The 21,074-nt window shown below is 37.9% G+C and overlaps 1 protein-coding gene across 5 annotated transcripts in view; it reads left to right on the top strand.

Annotated features, from left to right (window-relative positions):
- Nucleotides 1–21,074, top strand: part of LOC100437575 (phosphatidylinositol 3,4,5-trisphosphate 3-phosphatase TPTE2-like) — a 150,822-nt gene that overhangs the window by 79,947 nt on the left and 49,801 nt on the right. For all 5 annotated transcript variants that reach the window (XM_063714782.1, XM_063714781.1, XM_063714778.1 and 2 more), the window contains 2 exons: nt 5,549–5,599; nt 7,978–8,139. In XM_063714782.1, the coding sequence (XP_063570852.1) occupies nt 5,549–5,599; nt 7,978–8,139 (213 nt within the window). The remainder of the gene's footprint in view (nt 1–5,548; nt 5,600–7,977; nt 8,140–21,074) is intronic.

Below are 21,074 nucleotides of genomic sequence, written 5' to 3'. Positions count from 1 at the left end.
CTACTTAACTCATCAATAATGAACATTTCTCATTTTTACTGGATATTGTGTGATTCCCAATTTTGTAGATTTTGCCTATGAGCAAATAGTATTGATAGCAAAAGCAAACATGTTTTGCTGACTAAAGACCTCTTTATGCTCATTGGGATTTTATTCTTATTTGTTTCTAATCTCACTAGAGTACTTCCTGTTGCACTGACCTGAAGGCATTTTATCATGTACTCACTGTAATGAAACAATACATTCTTAAACTGGCTTGTGTCTGAACTGCAGACATATTCGGGAGATTTTTCTTCTGCTTCTTTCTTGCCCAGTTGTATAACCATTCTCCAGCTTGTGTCAATGCTGGAGAGGAAGTACTGCCATAGAGGAAGTTAACTCACCGTGGTTGTAAGCTGTTGGTGTCTAAACAAAGATCGGAAGCAAAGAGGGCAAATACAAATAGTTCTTCAAATTACCCTGAATTTGCCACTGAATTAAACTGTGTGTCTGCAAATTAGCTATACGTTTTCTGTAATGGAGCTGCCCAGGGCTGAAGCAAAATTAGACAGATTAAGCAAGGCAAGCATTTCCTTCTTTCCCCACTCCAAACAAAATAAAGCAGGTTTTCGTTTTATTTTATTTTTAAGTTACAAAGTCTCATTACATAGGTATCGGAGGAATTTGCAGTAGTCCCTGTGAGAAATGCTGGTGTTTCATACCAGGGGGATGATATTGGATTTATAGTAAAAGCTGGAATCAGTGCTTGGCTTTGACATCATATATTCATTCACCTGATACTCAGCAAGTCACTAACCCTCTTTAACTTTCAGATTATTCAAATGTAAACTGGTTATAATGCTATCTATGTACTGGATATTGTATTGTAAAAAATTAGTAATAAAACTAAAATAACATGCAAAAGTACTTTGAAAACTCTGTAGCTCCGTAAATAGGTTTTATTCTAAAAACTGAAAATAACATAAGAGTTCATTAAAAGAAAATCAGAAAATACAATCAACAAATCTACCCACATATAGTCATTCTTAAACTTTGATGCATGCACTTCTAAGTTCTTTAAGCATATACTTGTTTTGTTTACAGATATGATACCATACTTATTATTATTCTTTCGTAAATAACTTTATTACTTAATCACATCATGACTATATTTTTTGTTAATATATATTCATGTGCACTTACAACATTATTTGTAACTGTTGTGTAATACTTCATGATGTAAATGTGCCATAATTTATTTAATAGTCAGATATTGCTGAACAATTAAGTTTTTTACAAGTTTTTAACTGTTACAAAAAATGAATATATTTGAGGCTAAATCTCTGTATATTGTTGGTTATTTGCTTGTTATAAATTCTCAGAAGTGGAAATTCTGTGTCAAAGGGAATGATTGTGACACTATTGGTATTGATATGTGCTTTAACATCAAGATGCAAAGTGTACATTTCTCCCCTCCCACACTTTACACTAGCCATCATTGATTTCTTTGATATTAGTAAATATATTTGTTCTAATGCACATTCTTTGACACACTTTCATTTATCCTTTTCTGTCTTTGGACTAAAAAGTTAAATCTGTTGATCCTTTTTCTATTTTATGTAATATAAGTAATTTCTCTCAGGTTGTCTTGCTTTTCACATATAAAACTATGTAATCTTCATGTAATCAAATGTATCTGTACTTTTCTTTGTGATTTTGCCTTTAATGTTATTCTCAGAAAGTCCTTCTTACCCCAAGATTTTAAATATATTCACCAAAATTTCTGTTTTGAATTTATTTTCTTCATTTAAATAAAATATCTGCCCTGAATTTACTTTAAGGTATAAAGTGTAGAAATTTACTTTTCTCCTAAGTGACTCATAGTTTTCTCAGCATGAACATGTCATCGCACTGTATTGTCCTTACCCTGTTTTCGTGATCTAGAGTGAGCAGGAAGACCAGAGTCACTAGAGTGTTTTTCATGCTTTGCATCATGGCCACCTCCCTACCCCCAGAGTCTGTAGAAGACAGAAATCTGTCCAGTGGGAGAGATAGCACCTGCCATCAATACAAATCCCATTTCATTAAACATGGTCTTGTTGGTGTCATGTAGCTTCCACCTTCTATTGATAAAAAATGAGTCATGTTCATAGTTAATATTTGTGCTTTTAATTCAACTTTGATATTAATATTGGAACTTTTAGTGTTTTAAGGTTTAGTATCTCATATCTTTTTCTCTCTCTCTTTTTTTTTTGAGCCGGAGTCTCGTTCTGTCACCAGGCTGGAGTGCAGTGGCACGGTCTCAGCTCACTGCAACCTCTGCCTCCCAGGTTCAAGCGATTCTCCTGCCTCAGCCTCCTGAGTAGCTGGGACTACAGGCACGCACCACCACGCCCAGCTAATTTTTTGTATTTTTAGTAGAGACGGAGTTTCACCATGTTGGCGAGGATGGTCTCAATCTCTTGACCTCGTGATCCGCCCGCCTCGGCCACCCAAAGTTCTGGGATTACAGGCGTGAGCCACCGCACCTGGCCTCTATCTCTTTATTTTTAAATTGTCATTTAAATTTAGATTTTGTCTCTCATGTATAGCATGTAATGCCTTTAATTTCAAAGTTATCTGAGAGTATTTCTCAATATGCAATATGAGAGTAATATGTTTGTATTTGTGATTTCTGGTATGTTTGGTAGTTTCGTTTTATCATCTTTTTCTTTATTAAAAACACTTTGATATTTTCTTTTTAAATTTGTCTATATTTTGCTATTACTTGATTTGTTTTTATCCCTTGCATTTTTTATTGATATGCAAGTCAGAAGCCCGTTTCTAGTCTACCAATGTTTATATTTAAATGTTTAGAAAACATAATTATACCATTTTTCTCCATCAATATCGAGAATAAAACTGGACTTGTACCTGTGAAGGATAAGAAATGTGACCTGCCTTTACTTCTATCTTCTTCCACACCTTGAATCCTAGTGTAAGAATGCCTAAAAATTCAAATCAATACTATTATTCATGATTTTATATTATTTATCTTTATTTTTAGAATCATTTATTTACATTTTCACCTGCTACATTTTTATGCTACATTAACAATTATTATTTAGACTTACCTAATTCTGAGTTTTTATTATTTACCATCTTTTCTCTGTAAGTCATCTTCCTTATTTCTGTGTTCTTCATTTTGATTCATTGCTCAGCTGACTCAAGCACTTTGAGTGACTGTTTTTAGGAAAGGTACATGGAGGCTATGCTTTGAGTTGCTGCATGTTGGAGTGTCTGTCTGTTGCTCCCGAGTGTGAACAGTACTTTTCCTGGAAATGGATTTATTGAGTCATAGTTACCTCCCTGCAAACTCTGCACATAACTGCTTGAAGCTGCATTTACATAATATACTTTTTTTAACCGAAAAAGTCTCAATTGTATATTTACTTGGTATAGTTTCAGAGGACACTGAAACAGATTAAGGGGCTAAAGCCACCCAAGCCACTCCTTCATGCCTTCATAATCTGTCAGGCTTGGTTCTGTATGGTGACATTGTCAAGTGAGTTCAGATTTATGACAATTCCTTGATACCCAGAGATCCAGTAGACTGTGGGATCAGAGGTTCTTGTAGTAAGAGAATGGCAACTTGAGAGAATTCACCTCTTTTGGCCAATTGATCCTCCATCTACATCAGCCTTAACTCTCCAAGCCTGGGCGGAGGTGGTGGGTCCAGGTGGAGGAGGGGAAGGTTAGAAGGATTGGGGATTTCCCTTATCTCAGGTTATTCTAACATCATTCATCAAAGGCCAATTTTGTTTTTTTAACTTTTATTTTAGGTTTGGAGGTACATGTGAGGTTTGTTACATAGGTAAACATGTGTCAGGTTTTTTTTTTTTTTACATATTATTTCATCATCCAGGTATTAAGCTCAGTACCCAAATAGTTATCTTTTCTGCTCCTCTCTCTCCTCCTACCCTCCCCACTTAAGTAGACCCCAGTGTCTATTTCCTTCTTTGTGTTCATAAGTCCTTATGATTTAGCTACCACTGAGAGGTGAGAACATTCAGTATTTGGTTTTCTGTTTCTGCACTAGTTTGCTAAGGATAATAGCCTCCAGCTCCATCCATGTTCCCACAAAAGACATTATCTCATTCTTTTTTTATGGCTGCATGGTATTCCATGGTATATATGTACCACATTTTCTTTATCCAATCTGTCATTGATGGGTACCTAGGTTGATTGCATGTCTTTGCTATTGTAAATACTGCTGCAGTGAACATTCATATGCATGTATCTTTATAGTAGAATGATTTATATTCTTCTGGGTATCTACTCAGTAATGGGATTGCTCAGTCAAATAGTTCTGCTTTTAGCTCTTCAAAGTATTGCCATACTGCTTTTTACAGTGGTTGAACTAATTTACACTCCCACCAACAATGTATAAGTGTTCCCTTTTCTCTGCAACCTTGCCAGCATCTGTTATTTTTTGGCTTTTTAGTAATAGCCATTCTGACAGGTGTGAAATGGTATCTCATCGTGGTTTTGATTTGCATTTCTCTAATCTGTGATATTGAGCTTTTCTTCATATGCTTGTTGGCCACATGTATGTCTTCTTTTGAGAAATGTCTGTTCATGTCAAAGGCCAATTTTGTCAGTGCCCCAGTTCTGCTCAGTATCTGCCGTCTTTGTTCTCCAGTCTTAGGCACAGGCTGTGAGCATTGTCTTAGGATTCACGGCTCTCAGGATGGAATTTGAGTCCTATGTTGGAGACTTCAGTATGACAGAAACTTCCTGAAGACTTCTCTTACTGAAGCCTCCTGTGTTGGAGGCTTCTCCTCCTGAAGAGCCTCCAACACAGGAGGCTTCAGTAGGACAAAAAAATTGTTCCTCATCAGCTACCTTGTCTCCAGCCATAAGGTAAAATGAGGCATTATTGGAGGCTCCATCAAACAGGTTCTCCTTCCTTTGATTAATGGAAGGAGCCCAGTCTTTCGGGTGTTTCTCTTTTGAAGTATGTCTTACTAAAATGTCTTACCTCTGAAGTTCATTTGCAACCTCATATGTGACTCTTGCTAATGTGTATCTGTTCACTAGGCGTCTAGTTTGAGGAGATGGCAAGAGCATCATTTACTCCCTATGCTCATTCCTGAAACACCTTATTTTATGGCAGTGGAAACTGAGATCTGGCCAAAGTTTGATGACTTGCCCAGGCTGGCATTAAAATACAGTTCTCTTCTACCACCCTTTTCTGTCTTCATGCTATACTCCTTGAGTTGATGACCACAAGTTTAAGTTTAGTATTGCCATAAAGCTGGGGTTGGGGCTTTGCATGCAATGGAAAAGTTGCTAAACATCCAAAGTTTACTGCCTTATTTGCATATATTCTGGATAGCAAAGTAAAAAAGTAAAATACTCATGGAGCAGGAAGAATAAAATTTTGGCTATTAGTAAAAAGCATTTTGTTGTACAACTTCTGAATAATTTTCTTTTAAAATTATATTTATAAAGGCCTCTGTTTTTTGGTTAAATTTACAATATATGTTAGAAGAAATCTGATTAATTTTACTTTTACTTCTTTTTGCAGCAGCAAGATTAAGAAAATTGTGCGTTCAATTGTATCATCCTTTGCATTTGGGTATGTGAGACATAGAAAACACCATGTATTAAATATATCTGAGACTTGGCTGGGCGCAGTGGCTTACGCCTGTAATCCTAGCACTCTGGGAGGCTGAGGCGAGTGGATCACCTGAAGTCAGGAGTTCAAGACCAGCCTGGCTAACATGGTGAAACTACATCTCTACTAAAAATACAAAAATTAGCCAAGCATAATGGTGGGTGCCTGTAATCCCAGCTACTCAGGAGGCTGGGGCAGAAGAATCGCTTGAACCTAGGAGGCATAGGTTGCAGTGAGCTGAAATTGCACCATTGCACTGCAGCCTGGGTGACAGAGCAAGACTCCATGTAAAAAAAAAAAAAAGAAAAAAAATATATATGAGTCTCATATATATGAGACTTAATACTTCGATGAGAAACATTGAAATCAAATAACAAAAAAGCATTTTTTGTTATATATATATGTCTTATATATGTTATATAACATGTTATATATGTTTTGTTTTGTTATATATATAACATGTTATATATGTTATATATAATATATAATATATATTATATATAACATATATAATATATAATATATATTATATATAACATATATAATATATAATATATATTATATATAACATATATAATATATAATATATATTATATATAACATATATAATATATAATATATATTATATATAACATATATAATATATAATGTTATATATTATATATTGTATATATAATATATATAATATATATAATATATAATATATTGTATATATAATATATTATATATTATATATTACATATTATATATTATATATAATAATATATGTTATATATAACATGTTATATATATTTTGTTATATGTCTCATGTGTTATATACATATATACATATGTATATACGTATATATGTATATACATGTATACATGTATATATACATATATGTCTCATATACATGTTTGTTATATATATATGAGTCTCATATATATATATATGAGACTTAATACTTCAATGAGAAACACTGAAATCAAATAACAAAAAAGCATTTCCACCCTCCATCAGTTGCTAAGTAGCCACGTGCCCCATCCAATGGAACCTAATTTATCATGGAATTTTGGTTTAAACTGGACATTAAGACTTACAAATAAATGGCTTTTGCCTGAGATTAATAGTAACATATTAATATTGTTTCTCTTCCATCTGCAAAAGTAATGTTAATGAAAATCAAATGTTAAAATTCTATAATTATAAGTAAAGTGTTTTATTAAGTACCTTATACATCTAGAATTACTCTTTAATTCTGGAAACAATTTACTTAGACTCTTCTCTACATAAGAGTAAGATTTCATACTATGATATAGATTTACGCAATATAATTGTTTCCCTTTGAATTAATAATATTTGAATTTGAGCTGCAAGTTTTTAAAAAAGCATTTCGAAGACTAATTCATCTTCATAGATTAGGCAAATGGTCTAATCAGTTTATGGAGAATGTATTTAGAATATGTAACAGCAAGTGGCAGGAGGTACTTTAGAGTTCAAGACTCATATGCCCATCACTATGCTAGAAGTACCCATAAATATGGAATCATGTACTTGTTGAAAATGTCACTGATGGGCTGGGCGCAGTGGCTCACGCCTGTAATCCCAGCACTTTGGGAGGCCGAGGCGGGTGGATCACGAGGTCAGGAGATCAAGACCATCCTGGCTAACACGGTGAAACCCCGTCTCTACTAAAAATACAAAAAATTAGCTGGACGTGGTGGTGGGCGCCTGTAGTCCCAGCTACTCAGGAGGCTGAGGCAGGAGAATGGCGTGAACCCAGGAGGCGGAGCTTGCAGTGAGACGAGATCGCGCCACTGCACTCCAGCCTAGGCGACAGAGCGAGACTCTGTCTCAAAAAAAAAATGTCACTGATGAAAAATCTTGGTCTTTTAAGAGCTTATGTTACTCATGCTTTCATTTGGTTTTTATTAATAAATTCTTTAGAATTATCCAGATTAATGAGGGTTTATTTTTTATGAGAAATTGGTATAAACTTCTTATGAAATTCTCAAATTTTAAGAAGAGTTTGCAAATAGACACAGGTGATTTTAATTCAGTTTTACTTTTCTGTCTTGAGGTGTTGGTCTGATGTGTCTACTATAAAAGGGCATGATAATGTCTTGTGAAGTGGTTTGGTGAGAATTTTGTTTGTTAAGAACTGCTTCTGTTGGGTGAAAAGAGTGATTTTTCTGAGATTCTAAGGCATTACAGTTTTTCCTGCCACTGGGCAGCTTAATACTAAATAATAATATTTTGGTACCCGATCAGTGGCCTAAATATAGTATAGCTATAGGGACAAACGCCCCTTTATCTTTGCATTTATTTATTTATTTATTTATTTACTTATTTATTTTAGAATATTTGGAGTTTTCCTGGTCTTACTGGATGTCACTCTCCTCCTTGCCGACCTAATTTTCACTGATAGCAAACTTTATATTCCTTTGGAGTATCGTTCTATTTCTCTAACTATTGCCTTATTTTTTCTCATGGATGTTCTTCTTCGAGTATTTATAGAAGGGTAAGTTTGATTATTTTTATAATGCATTAAGCTATTTTGTACTTTTATAAGAAGCACTTTGGGAGGCTGAGGTGGGAGGATCCCAAGGTCAGGAGTTCGAGACAATCCTGGCCAACATGGTAAAACCCCGTCTCTACTAAAAATACAAAAATTAGCTGGGCATGGTGGTGGTTGCCTGGAATCCCAGCTGCTTGGGAGGCTGAGGCAGGAGAATCGTTTGAACCCGACAGGCAGAAGTTGCACTGAGCCGAGATCACGCCATTGCACTCTAGCCTGGGTGACAGGGCAAGACTCCATCTCAAAATAAATAAATAAATAAATAAGAAGCAGCATTTTAAAATAATTGACAGGAGCATTCACCACAAACTGACTTAAGAGCCTTTGGGCCTTATGAGAACATTGGCGGTAGTCTGGAGGTACCCCCCTTGGCCTGTGTTTGAGGTGGCCATGGATTGATGCTCCTCTGCCTTTGGACAGGGATGGAAAGAGTGGGAGGGACTGCATCTTGTGGTTTGAGTGACAGCTCAGCCATAGCACAATAAAACAGTAGGTAGACTTTTAAAGTTTTTGATCTAGGCCCTGATTCCCAGACAGCACCTTTGGATCCACCTGGAGGCTAGGATCCATCCTGAAGAGAAGGACACAGGCCTGGCTGTTTTTACCATGTGATGACTGTAGAGCCCCAGGGCCTTCAGCAAACTTCTGCAATAGCTAAGGAGTGGTTACAGCAGGTCTTGGGCAAGACCCAGTGCTGTGCTGGCCTCAGGTCTGACCCAATGCAGTCACAGTAGTGGTGGCCACAGGGGTGCTTGTGTCACTCAACCCCAAGCTTTAGGTGCCTCAGAACAGAGAGAGAGAGAGACTCTGTTTGTTTGGGAGAAAGTAAGGGAAGAAAACAAGAGTCTCTTTTTGGTAATGCAGAGAATTATCCTGGATCTTGTCCAGGACCATTAAGGCAGTACCGCTATGAGTCTGCAAAAACCACAGAGTTTAGGAGGCTTGGGGTGCCCCCTAAAGCAGATACAGTTTAGATCACAATATCCAAGTTCTTCAAATATCTGGAAAGCCTTCCCGAGAAAGATGGGTACAAACAAGCCCTGACAGTGAAAACTACAATAAATACAGTGAAAACTACAATAAATACCTAACTCTTCAATGCCCAGACACCAAAGAACATCTGCTAGCATCAACACTCTCCAGGAAAACATGACCTCACCAAATGAACTAAATAAGACACCAGGGGCCAATCCTGTAGAAACAGAGATATGTGACCTTTTAGACAAAGAAATCAAAATAGCTGTGTTGAGGAAACTCAAAGAAATTCAAGATAACACAGAGAAGGAATTCATAATTCTATTAGATAAGTTTAACAAAGAGATTGAAATAATTTAAAAGAATCAAGCAGAAATTCAGGAGCCAAAAAATGTAATTGGCACGCCAAAGAATGCATTAGAGTCTTTTAATAGCAGAATTCATAAACCAGAAGAAAGAATTAATGAGCTTGAAGACAGGCTATTTCAAAATACATAGAGGAAACAAAGGAAAGAATAAAAAACAATGATGCATGCCTACAGGATCTAGAAAATAGCCTCAAAAGGACAAATCTAAGTGGTATTGGCCTTAAAGAGGAGGTGGGGAGTGTAGAAAGTTTATTCAAAGGGATAGTAACAGAACGTCCCAAACCTACAGAAAGATATCAATATCCAAGTACAAGAAAGTTACAAAACACCAAGCAGATGTAACTCAAAGAAGACTACCTCAAGGAATTTAATAATCACAGTCCCAAAGATCAAGGATAAAGAAAGGATCTTAAAAGCAGCAAGAGAAAAGAAACCAATAATATACAATGGAGCTACAATATATCTGGCAGCAGACTCTTTAGTAGAAATGTTTCAGGCCAGGAGACAGTGGCATGACATATTGACAGTGCTGAAGGAAAAAAACATTTACCCTAGAACAGTGTATCCAGTGAAAATATCCTTCAAAGTGAAGGGGAAATAAAGACTTTTCCACACAAAAGCTGAGCGATTTTGTCAACACCAGACCTGTCCTAGAAGAAATGCTAAAGGGAGTATTTCAATCAGAAAGATAAGGACATTAATGAGCAATAAGTAACAACCTGAAGGTATAAAACTCACTGGTAATAGTAGGTATACAGAAAAATGCAGAATGTTATAACACTGTAGCTATGATGTATAAACTACTCTTATTCTAAGTAGAGAAACTAAATTATGAGCCAATCAAAAATATTAACTACAACTTTTCAGGACATAGATGGTATAATAAGATATAAATAGAAATAACAAAAAGTTAAAAAATAGACAAAGTTAAGTTGTAGAGTTTTTAGTAGTTTTCTTTTTACTTGTTTATGAAAACAGTGTTATTATAAGATTAAAATAATGGATTATAAGATAGTATTTACAAGCCTCATGGTAACCTCAAACCAAAAAACATAACAATGGAGACACAAAAAATAAAAAACAAGAAACTAAATCATATCACCAGAGAAAATTACCTTCACTAATGGAAGACAGGAAGGAAAGAAGGAAGAGAAGACCCCAAAACAACCAGAAAACAAATAACAAAATGACAGGAGTAAGTCCTTACTTATCAATAATAACATTGAGTGTCAGCAGACTAAACTTTTCAATCAAAAGACAGAGTGGATGAATGGATGAAAGAACAAGACCCATCCAGGCGTGGTGGCTCACGCCTGTAATCCCAGCACTTTGGGAGGCTGAGGCAGGCAGATCACAAGGTCAAGAGCTAGAGACCATCCTGGCAAACATGGTGAAACCCTGTCTCTACTAAAAATACAAAAATTAGCTGGGTGTGGTGGTGTGCACCTGTAGTCCCAGCTGCTCAGGAGGCTGAGGGGAGAATCGCTTGAACCCGGGAGGCAGAAGTTGCAGTGAGCCGAGATGGTGCCACTGCACTCCAGCCTGGTGACAGAGCAAGACTCCATCTCAAAATAAATAAATAAATAAATAAACTAAAAAGACTCATTGATCTGTTGCCTACAGGAAACACTCTTCTCCCATAAAGACACACGTAGGCTGGAAGTGGTGGCTTACTCCTATAATCCCAGCACTTTGGGAGGCAGAGGTGGGTGGTTTACTGGAGGTCAGGAGTTCAAGACCAGCCTGGCCAATATGGTGAAACCCCGTCTCTACTAAAAATATAAAAATTAGCTGGGTGTGGTGCCGGGCGCCTGTAATTTCAGCTACTCATGAGGCCGAGGCAGGAGAATCGCTTGAACCTGGGAGGCAGAGGTTGCAGTGAGCTGAGATCATGCCACTGCACTCCAGCCTGGATGACAGAGTGAGACTCAGTCTCAAAAAAAAAAAAAAAAAAAACCCAAAACCAAAAACATGCTAATATATCTGATAAATATTGATGCAAAAATCCTCAACAAGATACTAGAAAACTGAATTCAACAATATATGGAAAAGATCATTCATCATGACAAGTGGGATGTCTCTCTGGGATGCAAGGATGGTTCAACATTTGCAAATCAACCAATGAGATATATTATATCCACACAATAAAGGATAAAAACCGTAAGATCATTTCAGTTGATGCTGAAAAAGCATTTGATAAAATTCAACATCCTTTCATGGTAAGCACCCTAAAAAAACTGAGTATAGATGTAACACACCTCAACATAATAAAAACCATATATGACAGACCCACAGTCAGTACCATACTGAATGGGGAAAAACTGAAAAGCTTTCCTCTGCCATCTAGAACACAATGAGGATGCCCACTTTTACCACTGTTATTCAACATAGTACCCGAAGTCCTAGCTAGCGCCATTATAGAAGAGAAAGAAAGGGAATAAAAAAAGAAATCCAAATTGGGATGGAAGAAATAAAATTATCCTTGTGTTTGCAGATGATACATTTTATTTGGAAAATACTAAAGACTCCACAGAAAAAACTATTAGAATTGATAAATTCGATAAAGTTGCAGGACACAAAATCAATATGCAAAAATCAGTAGCATTTCTATATATCAACAGTGAACCATTTGGAAAGGACATTTAAAAAGTGGTCCTATATACAGTAGCCACAAATAAAATTAAATACCTAGAAATTAACCTAACCAAACAAGTGTAAGATCTTTATAATTAAAATGGTAAAACACTGATGAAAGAAATGGAAGAGGACACCAAAAAATGGAAAGAGATTCCATGTTCATGGATTGGAAGAATCAATATTGTTAAAATGTCCATACTATCCAAAGCAATTTACAGATTCAATGCACTTCCTGTCAAAATATGAATGACATTCTTCACAGAAATAGAAGAAACAATCTTAAAATTTATGTGGAGCCACAAAAGACCCAGAATAGCCAAAGCTATTCTAAGCAAAAAGAACAAAGCTGGAGGAATCACATTACCTGACTTCAAATTATGCTACAGAACTGTATAACCAAAACACCATGGCACTGGCATAAAAACAGACACATAGACCACTGGAACAGAATAGGGAACCCAGAAACAAATCCACACACACTTACAGTGAACTCATTTTTAAGAAATGTGCCAAGAACATACATTGAACAAAAGACGTCTCTTCAACAAATGGTTCTGGGAAAACTAGATATACACATACAGAAGAATGCACCTAGACCCCTACCTCTCACCATATACAAAAATCAAATCAACATGGATTAAAGACTTAAATCTAAGACCTCAGTGAAACTACTATACTATAAGAGAACATTGGGAAGAATCTCCAGGACATTGGTCTGAGCAAAAATTACTTGGGCTATACCCCATAAGCACAGGCAACCAAAGCAAAAATGGGCAAATGGGATCACATCAAGTTAAAAAGCTGCTTCATATCAGAGGAAACAACAAAGTGAAGAGACAGCCCACAGAATGGGAGAAAATATTTGCAAACTACCCATCTGAAAAAGGGATTAATAACAAGAATATGTAAGGAGCTCAAACAACTCTCTAGGAAAAAATCTAATAATGTAATTTTTTAAATGAGCATAAGATTTGAATAGGCATTTCTCAAAAGAAAACATACAGATGGTAAACAGGCATATCAAGAGGTGCTTAACATCATTGATCATTAGAGAAATTCTCAGTGTAGAAAACTACAATGAGATATCATCTCACCCCAGCTAAAATGGTTTATATCCAAAAGTCAGGCAATAACAAATCCTGACAAAGATGTGAAGATAAGAGAACCCTCATACACTGTTCATGGAAATGTAATTTAGTAGAACCAATTGGAGAACAGTTTGGAGGTTACTCAAAAAACTAAAACTAGAACTACCATATGATCCAGCAATCCCACTGCTGGGTAGATACTCACAAGAAAGGAAATCAGTGTGTAGAAGAGATATCTGCATTCCCTGTTTGTTGCAGCACTGTTCGTAATGGCTAAGATTTGGAAGCAATCTAAGTGTCCATCAACAGATGAATGGATAAAGAAAATATAGTACATATACACAAGAGAGTATTATTTAGCCATAAAAAACAATAAGATCCTGGCCAAGTGCAGTGGCTCACACCTGTAATCCCAGCACTTTGGGAGGCTGAGGTGGGCAGATCACCTGAAGTCGGGAGTTCAAGACCAGCCTGACCAACATGGAGAAACCCCATCTCTACTAAAAATACAAAAATTAGCTGGGTGTGGTGCCGGGCGCCTGTAATCTCAGCTACTCGTGAGGCTGAGGCAGGAGAATCGCTTGAACCCAGGAGGTGGAGGTTGCAGTGATCCGAGATCACGCCATTGCACTCCAGCCTGGGCAACAAGAGCGAAACCTCATCTCAAAAAAAAAAAAAAAAGAAAGAGATCCTGTCATCTGGAGCAACATGGATGGAACTGGAGATCACTATGTTTGTTAAGTGAAATAAGCCAGGCACAGAAGGATAAACATCACATGTTCTCACTTATTATGGGGCTCTTAAAAAAAAAAAAAAGACAATTGAACTCATAGACCTAGAGAGTAGAAGGATGGTCATCAGAGGCTGGGAATGGTAGCAGGGGCTTGGGGGTGGGGCGGGGGGGATGGTTAATAGGTACAAAAAAATAGACTGAGTAACGCCTACTGTTTGATAGCACGACAGATTGACCATAGTCAACAATAACTTGATTGTATATTTTTAAATGACTGAAAGAGAGTAATTGGATTGTTTGTAACATGAATGATAAATGCTTGAGGGGATAGATACCCCATTGTCAACAATGAGGGTGATTATTACACATTTAGTTATATCTCTTATTATACTTGAATTGCCATGTTGGTGTTTTAGTCACATATAAGTGTCAAATGATGAATATAATTTTATTGTTTGAAAAATTCCCATGAATGTTATATTTTTCCTTTAGTCTACTCTAGAAAATACATTTTAAATAATTCATGATAGTAGAATTCTTAATGAGGATGAGTCAATAGTTTGTGGTCTTTAAATATTCCTATCTCTTCTTGCAGGGGGGAATGAACTTTTTTTTTGTTTTATATTACAGGAGACAGCAGTATTTTTCTGACTTATTTAACATTTTAGATACTGCCATTATTGTGATTCCTCTGCTGGTTGATGTCGTTTACATTTTTTTTTTTTCTTTTATTATTATTATTATTATTATTATACTTTAGGTTTTATGGTACATGTGCACAATGTGCAGGTAAGTTACATATGTATACATGTGCCATGCTGGTGCGCTGCACCCACCAACTCGTCATCTAGCATTAGGTATATCTCCCAATGCTATCCCTCCCCCCTCCCCCCACCCCACAACAGTCCCCAGAGTGTGATGTTCCCCTTCCTGTGTCCATGTGTTCTCATTGTTCAATTCCCACCTATGAGTGAGAATATGCGGTGTTTGGTTTTTTGTTCTTGCGATAGTTTACTGAGAATGATGATTTCCAATTTCATCCATGTCCCTACAAAGGACGTGAACTCATCATTTTTTATGGCTGCATAGTATTCCATGGTGTATATGTGCCACATTTTCTTAATCCAGTCTATCATTGTTGGACATTTGGGTTGGTTCCAAGTCTTTGCTATTGTGAATAATGCCGCAATAAACATACGTGTGCATGTGTCTTTATAGCAGCCTGATTTATAGTCCTTTGGGTATATACCCAGTAATGGGATGGCTGGGTCGAATGGAATTTCTAGTTCTAGATCCCTGAGGAATCGCCACACTGACTTCCACAAGGGTTGAACTAGTTTACAGTCCCACCAACAGTGTAAAAGTGTTCCTATTTCTCCACATCCTCTCCAGCACCTGTTGTTTCCTGACTTTTTAATGATTGCCATTCTAACTGGTGTGAGATGGTATCTCATTGTGGTTTTGATTTGCATTTCTCTGATAGCCAGTGATGGTGAGCATTTTTTCATGTGTTTTTTGGCTGCATCAATGTCTTCTTTTGAGAAGTGTCTGTTCATGTCCTTTGCCCACTTTTTGATGGGGTTGTTTGTTTTTTTCTTGTAAATTTGTTGGAGTTCATTGTAGATTCTGGATATTAGCCCTTTGTCAGATGAGGAGGTTGCGAAAATTTTCTCCCATTTTGTAGGTTGCCTGTTCACTCTGATGGTAGTTTCTTTTGCTGTGCAGAAGCTCTTGAGTTTAATTAGATCCCATTTGTCAATTTTGGCTTTTGTTGCCATTGCTTTTGGTGTTTTAGACATGAAGTCCTTGCCCATGCCTATGTCCTGAATGGTAATGCCTAGGTTTTCTTCTAGGGTTTTTATGGTTTTAGGTCTAACATTTAAGTCTTTAATCCATCTTGAATTGATTTTTGTATAAGGTGTAAGGAAGGGATCCAGTTTCAGCTTTCTACATATGGCTAGCCAGTTTTCCCAGCACCATTTATTAAATAGGGAATCCTTTCCCCATTTCTTGTTTTTGTCAGGTTTGTCAAAGATCAGATACTTGTAGATATGTGGCATTATTTCTGACGGCTCTGTTCTGTTCCATTGATCTATATCTCTGTTTTGGTACCAGTACCCTGCTGTTTTGGTTACTGTAGCCTTGTAGTATAGTTTGAAGTCAGGTAGTGTGATGCCTCCAGCTTTGTTCTTTTGGCTTAGGATTGACTTGGCGATGCGGGCTCTTTTTTGGTTCCATATGAACTTTAAAGTAGTTTTTTCCAATTCTGTGAAGAAAGTCATTGGTAGTTTGATGGGGATGGCATTGAATCTGTAAATTACCTTGGGAAGGATGGCCATTTTCATGATATTGATTCTTCCTACCCATGAGCATGGAATGTTCTTCCATTTGTTTGTATCCGCTTTTATTTCCTTGAGCAGTGGTTTGTAGTTCTCCTTGAAGAGGTCTTTCACATCCCTTGTAAGTTGGATTCCTAGGTATTTTATTCTCTTTGAAGCAATTGTGAATGGGAGTTCACTCATGATTTGGCTCTCTGTTTGTCTGTTATTGATGTATAAGAATGCTTGTGATTTTTGCACATTGATTTTGTATCCTGAGACTTTGCTGAAGTTGCTTATCAGCTTAAGGAGATTTTGGGCTGAGACAATGGGGTTTTCTAGATATACTATCATGTCATCTGCAAACAGGGACAATTTGACTTCCTCTTTTCCTAATTGAATACCCTTGATTTCCTTCTCCTTCCTAATTGCCCTGGCCAGAACTTCCAACACTATGTTGAATAGAAGTGGTGAGAGAGGGCATCCCTGTCTTGTGCCAGTTTTCAAAGGGAATGCTTCCAGTTTTTGCCCATTCAGTATGATATTGGCTGTGGGTTTGTCATAAATAGCTCTTATTATTTTGAGATACGTCCCATCAACACCTAATTTATTGAGAGTTTTTAGCATGAAGTGTTGTTGAATTTTGTCAAAGGCCTTTTCTGCATCTATTGAGATAATCATGTGGTTTTTGTCTTTCGTTCTGTTTATATGCTGGATTACATTTATTGATTTGCGTATATTGAACCAGCCTTGCATCCCAGGGATGAAGCCCACTTGATCATGGTGGATAAGCTTTTTGATGTGCTGCTGGATTCGATTTGCCAGTATTTTATTGAGGATTTTTGCATCAATGTTCATCAAGGATATTGGTCTAAAATTCTCTTTTTTTGTTGTGTCTCTGCCAGGCTTTGGTATCAGGATGATGCTGGCCTCATAAAATGAGTTAGGGAGGATTCCCTCTTTTTCTATTGATTGGAATAGTTTCAGAAGGAATGGTACCAGCTCCTCCTTGTACCTCTGGTAGAATTCGGCTGTGAATCCATCTGGACCTGGACTTTTTTTGGTTGGTAAGCTATTGATTATTGCCACAATTTCAGCTCCTGTTATTGGTCTATTCAGAGATTCAACTTCTTCCTGGTTTAGTCTTGGGAGGGTGTATGTGTTGAGGAATTTATCCATTTCTTCTAGATTTTCTAGTTTATTTGCATAGAGGTGTTTGTAATATTCTCTGATGGTAGTTTGTATTTCTGTGGGATCGGTGGTGATATCCCCTTTATCATTTTTTATTGCATCTATTGGATTCTTCTCTCTTTTTTTCTTTATTAATCTTGCTAGCGGTCTATCAATTTTGTTGATCCTTTCAAAAAACCAGCTCCTGGATTCATTTATTTTTTGAAGGGTTTTTTGTGTCTCTATTTCCTTCAGTTCTGCTCTGATTTTAGTTATTTCTTGCCTTCTGCTAGCTTTTGAATGTGTTTGCTCTTGCTTTTCTAGTTCTTTTAATTGTGATGTTAGGGTGTCAATTTTGGATCTTTCCTGCTTTCTCTTGTGGGCATTTAGTGCTATAAATTTCCCTCTACACACTGCTTTGAATGCATCCCAGAGATTCTGGTATGTTGTGTCTTGGTTCTCGTTGGTTTCAAAGAACATCTTTATTTCTGCCTTCATTTCGTTATGTACCCAGTAGTCATTCAGGAGCAGGTTGTTCAGTTTCCACGTAGTTGAGCGGTTTTGAGTGAGATTCTTAATCCTGAGTTCTAGCTTGATTGCACTGTGATCTGAGAGACAGTTTGTTACAATTTCTGTTCTTTTACATTTATTGAGGAGAGCTTCCAAGTATATGGTCAATTTTGGAATAGGTGTGGTGTGGTGCTGAAAAAAATGTATATTCTGTTGATTTGGGGTGGAGAGTTCTGTAGATGTCTATTAGGTCTGCTTGGTGCAGAGCTGAGTTCAATTCCTGGGTATCCTTGTTGACTTTCTGTCTCGTTGATCTGTCTAATGTTGATAGTGGGGTGTTAAAGTCTCCCATTATTAATGTGTGGGAGTCTAAGTCTCTTTGTAGGTCACTCAGGACTTGCTTTATGAATCTGGGTGCTCCTGTATTGGGTGCATATATATTTAGGATAGTTAGCTCTTCTTGTTGAATTAATCCCTTTACCATTATGTAATGGCCTTCTTTGTCTCTTTTGATCTTTGTTGGTTTAAAGTCTGTTTTATCAGAGACTAGGATTGCAACCCCTGCCTTTTTTTGTTTTCCATTTGCTTGGTAGATCTTCCTCCATCCTTTTATTTTGAGCCTATGTGTGTCTCTGCACGTAAGATGGGTTTCCTGAATACAGCACACTGATGGGTCTTGAGTCTTTATCCAGTTTGCCAGTCTGTGTCTTTTAATTGGAGCATTTAGTCCATTTACATTTAAAGTTAATATTGTTATGTGTGTATTTGATCCTGTCATTATGATGTTAGCTGGATATTTTGCTCGTTAGTTGGTGCAGTCTCTTCCTAGTCTCGATGGTCTTTACATTTCAGTATGATTTTGCAGTGGCTGGTACCGGTTGTGCCTTTCCATGTTTAGCGCTTCCTTCAGGAGCTCTTTTAGGGCAGGCCTGGTGGTGACAAAATCTCTCAGCATTTGCTTGTCTGTAAAGTATTTTATTTCTCCTTCACTTATGAAGCTTAGTTTGGCAGGATATGAAATTCTGGGTTGAAAATTCTTTTCTTTAAGAATGTTGAATATTGGCCCCCACTCTCTTCTGGCTTGTAGGGTTTCTGCCGAGAGATCCGCTGTTAGTCTGATGGGCTTCCCTTTGATGGTAACCCGACCTTTCTCTCTGGCTGCCCTTAACATTTTTTCCTTCATTTCAACTTTGGTGAATCTGACAATTATGTGTCTTGGAGTTGCTCTTCTCGAGGAGTATCTTTGTGGCGTTCTCTGTATTTCCTGAATCTGAATGTTGGCCTGCCTTGCTAGATTGGGGAAGTTCTCCTGGATAATATCCTGCAGAGTGTTTTCCAACTTGGTTCCATTCTCCCCGTCACTTTCAGGTACACCAATCAGACGTAGATTTGGTCTTTTCACATAGTCCCACATTTCTTGGAGGCTTTGCTCGTTTCTTTTTATTCTTTTTTCTCTAAACTTCCCTTCTCACTTCATTTCATTCATTTCATCTTCCAGGGCTGATACCCTTTCTTCCATTTGATCGCATCGGCTCCTGAGGCTTCTGCATTCTTCATGTAGTTCTCGAGCCTTGGTTTTCAGCTCCATCAGCTCCTTTAAGCACTTCTCTGTATTGGTTATTCTAGTTATACATTCTTCTAAATTTTTTTCAAAGTTTTCAACTTCTTTGCCTTTGGTTTGAATATCCTCTCGTAGCTCGGAGTAATTTGATCGTCTGAAGCCTTCTTCTCTCAGCTCGTCAAAGTCATTCTCCGTCCAGCTTTGTTCCGTTGCTGGTGAGGAACTGCGTTCCTTTGGAGGAGGAGAGGTACTCTGGTTTTTAGAGTTTCCAGTTTTTCTGCTCTGTTTTTTCCCCATCTTTGTGGTTTTATCTACTTTTGGTCTTTGATGATGGTGATGTACAGATGGGTTTTTGGTGTGGATGTCCTTTCTGTTAGTTTTCCTTCTAACAGACAGAACCCTCAGCTGCAGGTCTGTTGGAGTACCTGTCCGGCCGTGTGAGGTGTCAGTCTGCCCCTGCTGGGGGGTGCCTCCCAGTTAGGCTGCTCAGGGGTCAGGGGTCAGGGACCCACTTGAGGAGGCAGTCAGCCCGTTCTCAGATCTCCAGCTGCGTGCTGGGAGAACCACTGCTCTCCTCACAGCTGTCAGACAGGGACATTTAAGTCTGCAGAGGTTACTGCTGTCTTTTTGTTTGTCTGTGTCCTGCCCCCAGAGGTGGAGCCTACAGAGGCAGGCAGGCCTCCTTGAGCTGTGGTGGGCTCCACCCAGTTCAAGCTTCCAGGCTGCTTTGTTTACCTAAGCGAGCCTGGGCAATGGCGGGCGCCCCTCCCCCAGCCTCGCTGCCGACTTGCTGTTTGATCTCAGACTGCTGTGCTAGCAATCAGCGAGACTCCGTGGGCGTAGGACCCTCTGAGCCAGGTGCGGGCTATACTCTCCTGGGGCACCGTTTCCTAAGCCCGTCGGAAAAGCACAGTATTCGGGTGGGAGTGGCCCGATTTTCCAGGTGCCGTCTGTCACCCCTGGAAGGGGAACTCCCTGACCCCTTGCACTTCCCGAGTGAGGCAATGCCTCGCCCCTGCTTCGGCTGGCGCACGGTGCGCTCACCCACTGACCTGCGCCCACTGTCTGGCACTCCCTAGTGAGATGAACACGGTACCTCAGATGGAAATGCAGAAATCACCCGTCTTCTGCGTCGCTCGCGCTGGGAGCTGTAGACCGGAGCTGTTCCTATTCGGCCATCTTGGCTCCTCCCCCATTTTTTTTGACATTAAGTTTCTTAGGAATATTCCCAGGTATGAAACATAAGACTTACCTCTCTTAAAGTTTTTCATTAACTTTAGCATTTTCTGTGGCTTTTGTTCTATATAATCTTTTCAACTTCAAATGTTCTCATTCTATACCAAATACATTGCTTTAAAATGAAATGTTTAGGTAAATTCCCACATACTTTGAAACTAAAAGATTGCGATATTTAGGGACCAGTGAAGAGTATACACACTAAGTACCATTAATTGAATAAAGAAGATGCAGTACCCAAAGAAGGACTTTTACTCTTGTACTAACTTTAACTTCTCTACA

Source organism: Pongo abelii, chromosome 14 (assembly GCF_028885655.2).
Source record: "Pongo abelii isolate AG06213 chromosome 14, NHGRI_mPonAbe1-v2.0_pri, whole genome shotgun sequence".
NCBI lineage: Eukaryota > Metazoa > Chordata > Mammalia > Primates > Hominidae > Pongo > Pongo abelii.
This window is presented reverse-complemented; position numbering and strand designations above follow the sequence as displayed.